This window comes from Pteronotus mesoamericanus, unplaced genomic scaffold (assembly GCF_021234165.1).
Source record: "Pteronotus mesoamericanus isolate MK-2021 breed Mesoamerican mustached bat unplaced genomic scaffold, CSHL_Meso_final contig_221, whole genome shotgun sequence".
Taxonomy (NCBI): Eukaryota; Metazoa; Chordata; class Mammalia; order Chiroptera; family Mormoopidae; genus Pteronotus; species Pteronotus mesoamericanus.
This window is the reverse complement of record NW_026555092.1, coordinates 4,672,455-4,684,822: the sequence shown is the minus strand read 5'-3', so window position 1 is coordinate 4,684,822 and position 12,368 is coordinate 4,672,455. Positions and strand designations below refer to the sequence as shown.

Below are 12,368 nucleotides of genomic sequence, written 5' to 3'. Positions count from 1 at the left end.
ATGATGATCAGCAGTTTGTAGAATGAATAAATGAATTCCCATTTCACAGCTGAGGAAACTGAGGGTCTCAGAGGAAATAATGATGATGATGATGACATTTGTTATATACCATGTGCCAGACATATATGAATCATTTAGTTCCACAATAATTCCAGGAGATAGATACTATTATTACACTCATTATACAGATTAAGCAAATGAGACTTAGAGACACTTGGAATGGGGAGCAACTGAAGGAGAGATAACAAGTCCAGTTCAGCAGCTCATTTGGGATGGGGAGCTGAGGGCAGACATCATTCATCCATCCATTGCTTTATTCAGGAAGTTTACTGCCGCGCTATGCATGACACTTATAGGATCCCTAGTCCAGGTTAGGCTCTGTAGTCCGGTAAACACCGCCGGGAGAGCGCCGCTCTATCGCTCCTCTTCACCCTGGCCGGCCTCCGAGTGAGGCTCTTCACTGAGTACCTCCTGTACAACTCGGGGCAGCCTGCCAGAAATGGACTCGGCCACGTTGAAATACGTATCCTCACGCCACGTGGCCCCGGGCAAGAGAGAGCTTCCGGCTAGACCTGCTGGGAAGGGAAGCGTTCCTTCACAGATTACTGTCTCCTCGCATTTCATTGGCCCTTACTGGGTTGAGTGCTCATCCCTGAACCAATCAGAGTGGTCCGAAGGACGTCATAGGTGGATTCTCTCTGGCCCCGGAAGTGGGGAGGAGTTAATCCCACCACCTAGCAATTGAACGTGACAGAATCCTCTAAAGAAAAGGCAGGATCTGGACGGAAGAAGGCTAGCCGGTGCCTGGAGGTGGCATTTGCCCACTCACTGCTTTTGCTTGAAGCTGAGAACTCCAGGCAAGAGCTAGTATCAGCTGAAGGTTGCTGTTGCCAATTCAACGTTACTCGGAGCCCCCAGTTTGGGATTCGATGAGGGGTGGGGAGCTCAGTTGTGAAACTGAACGGCTGTGGAACGGAAACGGCAAGCCAGCTCAGGTCTGGTGTTGCAGCTCCAGCTAGGGAAGTGCGGTCTTCGATGGAAACTGAAAGTGCGCTTGCCTGAGGTGGACTTAAACCTGGTTTATATAGCAAATCGTACCCATCCCTGGTCCCTGATTGGTCCATTCACATGCAAATAAAGATTACAAATCTTATCAGTTGATTGGTCCAAAAAACACTTTCCTGACTGGTTGAAATGGAAGTTCTCTGATTGGTCAATAATAATGCAAATGAGGATAAGGTTGTGTAGCCCTAACTGGACCGGACAGGTCTTTAGCCCTTTCTTTGGTTGATTTATACGCCCAGGCTCTTGATAAAGGTCAGCTCAGCTGATGGAAACAGTGCAGCAGGCAGTTCAGTGCAGCTTCTCTCTGAAGAATGGCGTGCTTGGGAGGCCCCTGTTTTGCGATGGCTGCTAGGCTCTGTTTATAAATTTGAGCCCAGTTTGCCACCAGGAGCCCTTCTTAACAGGTAGATTTATTCTTGGGGTCGGTCGACACCCAGAAGGCACTTTGCCCACTAGACTCCTCCTTGAATGTGAATAATGTTCTGATTGGGCTGAATTATTCTCCCCCTGCCAACTGTACACAAAGCACCTGCTCTTGTCCATTTCATTCCTCAACTATGAAATGACAAGAGGAGTCCCATGTTAGACCAAGATGTAAGTCAGCGAAAGGCTGGAGATTGGAGGAAACCAAAGGTTTCTCCACTTCCTGCCTGTGTGACCCTTCATGTGTCTCTGAGCCTGTTTTCTCAATGTTCAGAGAGATTTTCTCATGTCATTGGAAGAGAGTGCAGAATACGGATGGAAGAGAATCAGGAGCCTGTAGTCAAATTTAATGCTCATTCTTTCATCCAGCAAACATTTACTGAGCACCTATTTTGTGCCAGGCCTGATTGTAAGTGCCAGGGATATAGAAGGGAGCAAAAACAGACAATAAAATCCCCATTCTCGTGGAGCTGACATTTCCGTAAGGAGAGACAGAAAAACCACAAATGAAATAAGAATAAATATATGATAGATAAAAATAAATCCTGAGAATAAAGGCAGAGAGAGGGAAAGACACTATTTGGTTAGCTGGCCAAGGAAGGGCTCATTGAGAAGGTAATATTTAATAAAGATCCGAAGGAGGTGAGGATATGAGTCGGACATTCTAACAAGAGAGAACAAAATTGTCACAGCCAAGAGGAATCTAAAGAGACAGGATGACTAAATGTAATGTAGTATCAAGGATGGGATCCTGGGACAGAAAAAGAACATTAGGTAAAAACTAAGGAAGCCCAAATTAAGTATGGACTTTAGTAATAATGTATCAATATTGGTTCATTAATTGTAACCATACTACCATACTAAGTGTATCATACTTTGGTAAGTGTACCAAATGTACCATACTAAGATTAAGATGTTAATAAGAGAAACTGGGTATGGAGTATACAGGAACAGAATTCTGCACTATCTCATCAATTTTTTTGTAAATCTAAAACTATTCTAAAATAAAATGTTTATCAAAAACGTGGAGCAGCAAATGCAAAGGGCCTGAGGCAGGAGTGTGCCCGTGGGGAGCAGCAAGGAGGCACTGCTGGAGGGAGAATGGGAGGAGAGGAGGTCAGAGAGCTAGGTGGGGGATGAATCGTGTGTACAGGCTAGTGGGACATTCTAAGGACTCTGTCCTTTGCTCCGAGGTGGACAGAGAACCATTGGAGGGCCTTGACATCGTCTGACTTGAGTTCTAACAGCATCTCTCTGGCTGCTCTGTTGAAACTGAGCGGTATGGAGCATGGCCGAAGCAGGAAGACTGAAGGCCAGGGGCAGAGGATGGTGGGTCAGACCAGGATGGCTGCAGTGGAGGAGGTGAAAACGGATCCAGTTCTGGAAACATTTTGTAGGTAGAGTTGACTGGATTTGCCGACCGATTAGACATCAAGTACAAGAGAAAGAGAGGAGTCGAGGAGGACCCGGGGACAGCCTGAGCAACTGGAAGTGTGGAGTCTCCATTAACTAATGTGGAAAAGGAAATTACAGTTTCGAATGAAATTAGGAACTCAGATTTGGGGGGAAGTTAGGAACTCAGTTTAAATATATTGAGTCAGAGGTGCCCGTGAGACATCCCAGAAAGGATGTCAAGAGGCATTTGCAATTGCAAGCCTGGAATTGGGAAGAAAGGTCTAAACTGAAGATGATGAATGTGAGAGTCGTCATCAAGAAACAGAGAATTTAAAACCCCGAAACTGGGGGAGTGAGACCACCTGGCGGGGAAAGAGGTGGTCACACACACACACACACACACTCTCTCTCTGCCATTTTAAAATGAGCTTAGAGACTTACCTGAATTAGCTCATTTTATCCTTGCAACTCTCCAGCTTGCTTCTTGTATGTTCCCTCTAGAACAGCTATTAGGACTAGGGAGGTGGTGAGCGAGGTCAAGTGCTAACTAGCCCAGTGCCTGGCAGGTACAGATTCACCAATTCTCACAGCAACAGTGTGTCCTGGGGACTATTGACACGGGCCCCATTTGACAGATGAAAAAAGTGAGGCACAGAGAGCTTAGGTGACTTGCCTCAACTTCGGTACAACAGAAAGCATCCTGGAGGGTTGTGGTCATGTCAAACGTCAAACCCCTCTGCTCTCACAAAGAACTCAGTTTTATTCAAATCAGGGCCGATGACCTCCGGTGCAGCCACACCTTGGGTCCCCCCTCTCCCCCCACAGAAGGTCCCCAGACCAGCCTGCCACGATGCCCAAGGTCCTGTGTTGGGCCCGCTCCTTTGAGTCCTGAGGACACGCTGGACTCCGGTGGTGGCTGCTGGAAGGGGACACTGTCGGATTCCACCTGGGGGGCCCAGATACAGAGAGGACTGGGAAGTTGTAGCACGTGCTCCTAAAGCTATTTCCAAAAGGCTGCACAGGTGACTTGAAAGGTTAAATTCTCCTGCTTTTCACTGGCTCGGGCCCCTGCCATAAATCAGAAGTTACACCCTGCATTAATACGTAGTTGCTTTTGTTTGTTGGTAAAATCCTTAAAACAGGGAGCACGTGGGAGAGAAAGATAATGAAAGAGGCCTTGAGGGCAGGAAGGCTTGGCCTCGTTGCCTCGGGCTTTGGCTACAAGAACTGCAAGAACTGCTCGTATGGTGGCCACGTGGGCTTCTTGGCCCCCAGCCTGGCAGAGCCTTGGTTTCTTTTCTGCAACAAACTCTCAGTTTATGCAGGCAGCCTGTGGTGGGTGGGAGCACCCACAAGCTCTGTCTCCCACCGTGACGCTGAGGCGCCCAGCATTTCCTTCCTGATGTTCCTGCTCTCCACCTCAAGGTTCGGCCCAGGAGAGGGCACAGGACGTCAGCCTGGACTCTCCCCACATTAGTCAGCCTTTGCGGTGGTAACAAACAGCCCCTAAGTCTCCGTGGCTTACACCAACAAGTATTTTTTGCTCACAGGTCTGAGGGTTGGTTTTGACTCTGCTCAGCTCTCAGCCAGGTATGTGGATCCCATCAGGAAAGTACCGTTCTCCTGGCAGGGAGAGCAAGAGGCTCACCCGAATCCCTCGGGTGCATGTAAAGCTTCTACAACAGATCAGGCACATGGAGTGTCCACTCACATTCCACCAGCCAATCCTGACACCCAGGAGGGTGGATGTATAATCCTTTCAGTGCGACTGCAGTGATTAGTTGGGAACAATAACTCAGGTTTATCACAGTCTCCCAAAACTCTTGCTAGAGAGAGACTGGGTCATGCACCCATTCACCCTGGGGGCAGGGCCCAGGCCCCTCCGAGAGCCCAAGTGGCTAACTCCTGTCTTTCCCAGGGGGCTTCTCAGCTTCCAGACCACCCTGTATGTGCCCACCCCCTCCCTTTCCACACAATTCCCTTTCGGGTTTATACTGGCCAGTCATGTCCATGGCTTGCAGTATCAAAAACATCAGATTAAAAAGAGAACACATGATAACAACAAATTCAAGATTCTGCTAACAGGATTTCGTTTTGGAAACTGGAGGGCCAACAATTTAAATTGGCGAAGATCAGCGTGATAAATGTTGGCAAGCGGAATCCAGGACAAGGGCCTGTAGGGAAGCACAGGGACAAGAAGACAAAGCAGGAAGAGTGCCAACAGGGTCTCCACGGGGAAGGGGAGTTGACAGACCAGCTACCCTCACATCTCAACTTGGCCAACTAAGAACACGCCCTAAGTCCTGGTCACAGCCCCAGGCCGCATACCCCAATGATACATCATCTGAGGCCCCAGGCCCCGGCCAGATGAGGCTTCCTCTTATTACCCTCCACTTCCCAGTTTTTCAACCCTGGCCGTACATTAGAAACCCCTGGAGAGTTTTTTTTTTTAAATGCCCGGATTCCTCCCCAGCCCAGTTAAATCAGGCTCTCTGGGGGCTGGCCCAGGGGATGGGCATTTTTCAAAGCTCCCCATGTGGTTCTGATGAGCAACCAGGGCAGAGACCGAGGCCGACCTCCCAAGTCCTGCAGAGCACGGAGGAGGATGCCAGCCCGCGATGCCAGGCCAGCAGATTTTTCAGCGGAAAACAACAACAACAAAATCTGGATAATGTGAAATCTCCCAATTTTTAAACGTTAGCTCAAAGTTATTCAGTTCTATGCAGTTCAAACAAAATATGTCTATGGGCCATTAAATAGGAACTTCTGGGTTGCAAAGTCTCTAAGTTTAGTGCCTTTGGCTCGCTTCCACTGCTTGGCCCGGGGAAGAAGGCCTGGTGTGGATGTGACATAGTGCTGTGCTCAGGCTGGGACATCGGGCCTTGAGCTTCAACAACAGGTGAACTGTAAAGGTGACAGAGCTCTTACAGGTACCCCGTCTATTCTTTGGGTCCAGCCAGGTCTTCTGAACACGGAACCCACTGTGACCCATCTCCTCCCGGCCCCCGGCCCGGGCAGTAAATACCTGGGCACAACCAACAGGCAGGAGAGTGGGGGCTAGTTCCGGGTGAGGGCTTCTCTTTACCCCATGCTGCTCACCCCAAGTTCCCCTTGGGCTGTTGTTGGCCTGTTTTTTTTTTAGTTGTTTTGGCTTTTAATTACACTTGTGTTTCAAAAACATTATTTTCTATTATAAAAGTAATATTAAATTTAACGTAGAAAATTTGGAATACGTGGTAAAGTATAAAGAAGATGAAAATCACCTATAATCTTAAATTGCCCCTCGGGTTCAGGATATGGAGTGATTCCAGGATGTTCTGAAAGAAAGCCCCCACTTCAGTGTGTTGGGGGAGCGGGGGCCTGGCGGTCTCCCATGGGAACAGCGTTCCATTTCTTGAAAGTTTCAAGAAATGATGGGGACATTCAGTACCCTCAAAAGACCGGTCCATCAGACTGTTGACACTTGTCAGAGACAGACTACAGGAATCCATGTTATTTTTTAGATCAACATTTCTTCTTCCTAACACATTAGAATGAAAGTTACAGTTAAAAAACAAAGAAATCTTTAAGGAAGAACCTCAGCTGTCCAGCAGAGCTGGCTGAGACCTTCCCTAAGGTGGCACGGGCCCTCTGGTGGCAAGTGGAGGGGATGGCTCCAGCCCCTTGGGCGGCCCTTCCTCTCTGCCACTCGTTTTCAAAGTTGGGTCCCAGAACACAGCTTCATTTGGGAACTCGTTATAAACACAATTTTTCAGACCTTACCCCAGACTTCCTAAATCAGACAGTGGGGGTGGAGCTCAGAAATTTGTGTTTTCACAAGACATTCAGGGAGTTCTGATGAATCCCAAAGTTTGAGAACTATTGTTCTAGATATATTATGGGTCTGGTATCAGGTAACGTGTCAAAACACAGAGGCCTAAGGCCAAAAGGTAAGGGAATGGTGAAGAAAGGAAAATGCTGAAAGCACTGGGGCCAGGCCAGACACCTCATAGAGGTCCCCGCCCACACTCAGTCCCACCTCCCTCTCAACCCTAAGATGTCTGGAGGCAGCAGAGCTGAACAGGGGCAGAATGGACTGTCTCTGAGAGGTAAGCCAGTCCAGGCTTCTAAAACAGGGCCTAAAGGGCCACCCCATATTGTGTGACGCTAAGCCTGGGGTTCTTAGGAGATCAGAAGTTTAATGACAGGGTGATTCCAGAACCCTAGCAAGACTTGAACCTCACGCAACGGTAGAGGAATGAAAAACAACCACTGAGGTAGGACTAAAGCAGGAAAAGTGTAAGCCCGAGGAATGAGGGAGGCAAGGAAAGAAGTGTGGCCCGTTGGGCAGATGGAAGGAGATTGTTGAAACATTCATTTAACCAGATACCTTCTTGGAGGAAACGCTTTCTAACTCAATTACAGTCAAAATGAAAAATCCCCAAGTTGACTCGATGCAGCTGTGCTGGCACTTCGGGGAATCTGGTCTAAGGCTACAAATGGGTGAAGAACGGGTAGGCCCCCAGCAGGTTCCCACTACATCCAGATGTTTAGGAAATCTTTGCACCTGGCTAAGTCCAGCAGGAGTTGGTAGAGAAAATCTGACAAGGAAAACAAAGTTTCGGCAGAAACCAAACAGGCAGATGGATGATGTCTCAATACATATGCCGCTTCAAATTTTCCCCCCTCTTCCTAGGAACAGTTCTAGTTTTACTGTCATTCTACTAGAACTATTACAGAGATGCTCTGATACAGTTAAGATACTGTATTTCAGATTACCTATCTAATCTATTAGTTAACCTTATTCATTCAGTAGTATTTATTGAGCAGCTCCTATGTGGCAGTCGTTGATCTAGCTTCCGGGGTTACAATAGCAAAAAACCAGACAAAAGTCTCTGCCTTCCTAGAGCTTACATTCTAGAGGGCAGAAAATAAAATACGCAAAATGTATAAGCTTGGAGTTCTTTATCTTCAGCTTGCCCCTCATCAATTAAGCTCTTAATTCTGAATTTTCGAAGCCTGAGTGTTGGCATTTTCTGAACTGCAAGAGAGTGACAGTGTTGAGTTTTTAGGTTAGGCAAGCAGCTCAGACAAGGGCTTCCAAACAATTAATATGCAACTGAACCACCTGGAGACCTTGTTAAACTGCAGATTCAGACGGGGTCTGGGAGCGGGTCTGGAAAAGAGGTCCCAGGGATGCTGATGCTGCTCACCCAAAGTGAAGTTGCAGACCACACACCTTTGAGGAGCCCCACCCAGGGGGTGGGCTGTGGGGTTGGAGCTAATCCAGGAACAGGAATCCTTAGCCAGGCCCCTGCCTCACCATGGCTCCTTGCCCATGGTTCCGGACTTCCATTGGAAGGCCCTGCATCATTTGCAGAGCTCTTTTGCGTCCTTTCACTCAGTTCCCACAGTAACTCCTTCCAGCACAATTACTTGTTTGAGGTGAGGAAACAGCACCTGCCTAGAGAGGTTAAGGGAGGTCAGAGAGGACGGTGGCAGAGCTGGGAGCAGATCCCCTCCCTGTCTAGAGGGCTTGCCTATGCCATGGGCCTTTGCGTGGCCTGAAGCAGACTAGAGCCATTAGAGAGAGGACATGTCACTGAAAGTCACAGGAAACCAGGCATTTATAGGTCTCAGAGGTCCTATAATTGTAAACCGATCTAGCTACTGCAGGCCCACTTGAAAACACTTTACTAGTTGAACTTCACTGAATTGGCTTTCAGGTAGGTTTCCAGTTTATCATTTCAGCTCCCGCTGGTGTGGTGTGAATTTTCCAAGAAGCAATCTGATAGCAGCTGTTAGAAATGTTCGGCCCTCCCGGGTGGCTTGCGATAGCCCAATTCCTATAGCTGGGTGGACATGGGAAACTGGGATGGTCACAGAAAGGACCATTCTTCTCCTTCAGGCTGGGAGCCATGAAGAACTGTTCATTGTCATTTTATAGGACCTCTGGAAAGACTGTCACTGAAGAATGGACACACATGACAGCTATTTCCTTAGGTCAAGTTGGGATGTCAATAAAGAGAGGTTATTCAGTCAGTCAAAACATGCTTGGCTCACTGTTTAGGTAAATATTTAACCATCCAGAATGGCAAACACAGATTTATGGCATGTAACAAATTATAAAGTACTAAGACATGGAACCATTTTATGATGGGCCTAGAGTAACAAAGATGACAACTGGAGAGCTCCTTGGTGGAAAAGTGCGTGCCCACAAGGATACTATAGGCAGGCGCACTTCTTCAGGGAAGGCAAAGCGAAAGGCAAGCCAAAGCGTTTCCCCTGAGAACTCTTGCTCACGGTATCTTGTGGTGTGTCTGCAAGAGCCTAAATGGCCGAGACTAGGAAGGCTATCCAGCGAGCAGGACAGAGGTAAGGTGCCGAGTGCAGAATTTTCAAAAACTGGAGCCAAGATCAACTGTAACAATGGCCAAGAGAGAGAAACAGAGGCCAAGAGAGGCACCCGGCTTCTCAGAGGATGAAAGCAAAGCCTGTAGAAACAAGGAGGGACTTCGAAGTGGTTACCTTGGAGGGCAGCTCAGGATCAGTAGCAAGACAGGAACCCAACAGGATACTGATCACAAAGTGGGTCAACAAGACTCCAGACCCGGGGAAAAAAATTTGCTCTCAAGATTTTCCCACCAACTACCTTCCAACCCCACGACTAACATGCTTTTCTAGGAAACAAGGGTTGTACCAAAAGACAAGTCGGCCTTGGTTCTAATCAGATACCAGAGAGAAAGAAAGAGTGAGGGAGCAGAGTGGAAGGAGGTGGGTAGGGACAGAGGAAGGAGGGCAGGAAGGGGGAAGGAAAGAGAATGAGAATGGCTATGTCTTAAGAAAGACTAGAACTGAAACCAGCTTGGGACCCTGGATGGATTCATCCCAAATCCTGTGTCTGCTCCCCACTGCATGGGCCGAGGCCCCTTGACAGGGTGCTGAGATGAGAGAACAAGAGCAACAATCTAAGATCCATTCAGAACAATCTAACTTGTTGTGCCCTCCTGAAAAGTTAAAAAGGCAGAAAACTAGTTTTATCTGTAAGAAAATGTTTATTCTTTTGAACCCCACAGGGGGGAAAAAAAAGAATGCAGCCAAGACCAAGTATTTAACGAAAATAGTGTCCCAAAAGGCAGCAAAATGGGGGAAACCTCAACACAAAGTCAGTGACAATTTTCCATGTTTTTGCACAAAGATGAAAAAAAAATCTATGACAATTCTGAGTAACACTTCCATGGTGACAATTACACAAGATGATTCAAAAATGCAAAATGGCAGCAACATGCACACCTGGCTAAAGCTTGATTTTTTTTTTTAATCCCAAAATAAGATCTGTGATTAAAAGGATGATTCTTTTTAATACTTCTATTTTGCTGACTTGCTTGTCCTACTTAATTTGCTTTAAATGAGACTTACATGCCAATTAACAGGAAATTTTAGAAGAACTATGTCCTTCCAGGATCCATGGCAAGGAAGCAAAACCAATCTATTTGGTTTCTTAATTTTTCGAGTTTCCAAATACAATTTTGCTTTGTCCCTCCCTCTCCCAGTCCCTCCCCCCACCCCCACCCTGATTCTTAAACACTTCCGAAGTTGCCAGTGCAAACACTTTTCTACTAATGTATAATATACACTTGAAACTGAAATCTTTGTGCAGAGTTTTGAGTTTAAAACTCTTTAAAAAAAATACTCCTTGGCACAAGAGCTGAGGAATAGTCAAGTTTCTTCTAAATTGTCAAACACAAGATGATAAACGGTGGAAAGCACAGTTAAATGAAATAAAATGAAAACAAAACAAAACAAAATGAAAACAAAAAGCCTAGAACTGCAGCTTTTATTAGCTGTCATTGCAGTCTCCGGTACACAGATACCACCCAGCTCCCCTTCCCAAGGTGCCAGCCTCCAGACAATCCAGAACACTGTGGTGCTTTCTAGGAAAAGAAACAGAACACGTGGCCGTGGTGGTAACGAACAGCCCAGCTACCCACCAGTTTTACAGCAGGATCCGCAGTGAGCTTGATACAGATAGAAGACAGATGACGACAAAGGGGGAAAACAGTCTAAAATCATCAAGTTTCCTCTTGAAATGTCTTTTCCCAAGGCACTGTGAACAAGACTGCTGCTAGCAATTTGCTAGGACTACGCACACTGGTGGGAGTATAAACATTTCGAACACAACCCCTGTTACTGTCTCACCGCTGTCTCCTCGCCTGCGTTTCTCCCCTCAGTTTCAATGACATTCCTTGAATTTGAATTTGTTTGGTCCTTACAGGAGTAATCGATTTTTGTAGGAGTAATCGATTTTTGTTTTCTGTAACATCAAGAATCATATTCTTGAATGCAGCTATCCAATCAAAACTGTGTTAGGTTATTTAACTTTCACTCTAAACTAAAATTTGTCATTATCACCCCATGCGGATCCAATGTGCAGGTTTTGCTTATTTAGGAACAAAACAAAACAAAATAGAGGATTGAGAAGCAAAAATCCTGCCTTTTTTTCTCCCTTCTTCTTCAAGAGGAAACTGTAAGAATACATAAAAGGCAAAATTGGCTACTTGAAATCCAAGAACGGTTTTAATGTATTGGCCGAGAAAAATAAACTGCAAAGTTCTGTGAGGTCTTCTAAAAATTTACAAGAAAAACTGATGGGCAGTTCTAATTAGACTTGGATGTTATCTTCCCCCCCTTTTTTAAAAACGACAACATATACAGTCCCACAAAATACAATATAAACTTTTTATCTTGACTGCCAGACACGCTCCTCTGCAATGCCTTCTGGTAACGAAAGTGTTGGGCAAAACATACAGCTGGCCTTCACTTCTTCAGGGGCTGGTAAACAGAGGCATTGGGATCAAGTCCGGAGGGACTGGTCTCCACAAATTTGGAAGAGTAGTGGGGGGAGACAGGGCTCAGGGGGCTGGTGGCGGCACTGTACGTTATGCTGGGCATGACGGCCATGACTTCGGCTATCTTCTGTTTTAGGTCCTTGATTTCCTGGTCTTTCTGAAGAATTTGTCCTGGAAGATCAAAGACCCGCCGTTAGTGAGAAGGGAGAGCTAGCCCAACACAACGCCCTTCTGGGCCAATCCCAAGTGGATGTGCCTCCAGCTTTGATGGTTTGTAGGGGAGGCAAACTTGCCTCTAAAGGGCCAAACAGTAAATATTTTAGGTGTTGTGAGCAACATGCTGTCTCTGTCATGGTTTATTATTATTACTTTTTTTAACCACGGAAGAATGTAAAAACCATTGTTAGCCCATGGGTGGTACAAGAACAGGTGGCAGGCCAGGTATGGCCTGAGGGCCATGGTTTACAGGTAAAAAGGGATTCTGTTTATGTAGGTGTGACAAAGCAAAGAGGCTCATTTCCAGGAGCCACGATTCGAGCATGCCAGGTCACCAATGACAGCATAAGGCGGTGCTGATTTTGAACTATGGTTCTTTCTCTTAAGCTGCAATGTCTTTCTGGGAGAGTAGACTATCTCTGAGTGTCAGACCAAGGCATA

At 46.6% G+C, this 12,368-nt stretch overlaps 1 protein-coding gene across 2 annotated transcripts in view; it reads right to left on the bottom strand.

Moving 5' to 3' along the window:
• Positions 1 to 10,457: 10,457 nt before the first annotated feature.
• The window catches only part of MACO1 (macoilin 1), a 55,087-nt gene continuing 53,176 nt past the window's right edge, over positions 10,458 to 12,368 (bottom strand). For both annotated transcript variants that reach the window (XM_054571752.1, XM_054571753.1), the window contains exon 11: positions 10,458 to 11,882. In XM_054571752.1, the coding sequence (XP_054427727.1) occupies positions 11,680 to 11,882 (203 nt within the window). In that variant the 3' untranslated portion in view covers positions 10,458 to 11,679. The remainder of the gene's footprint in view (positions 11,883 to 12,368) is intronic.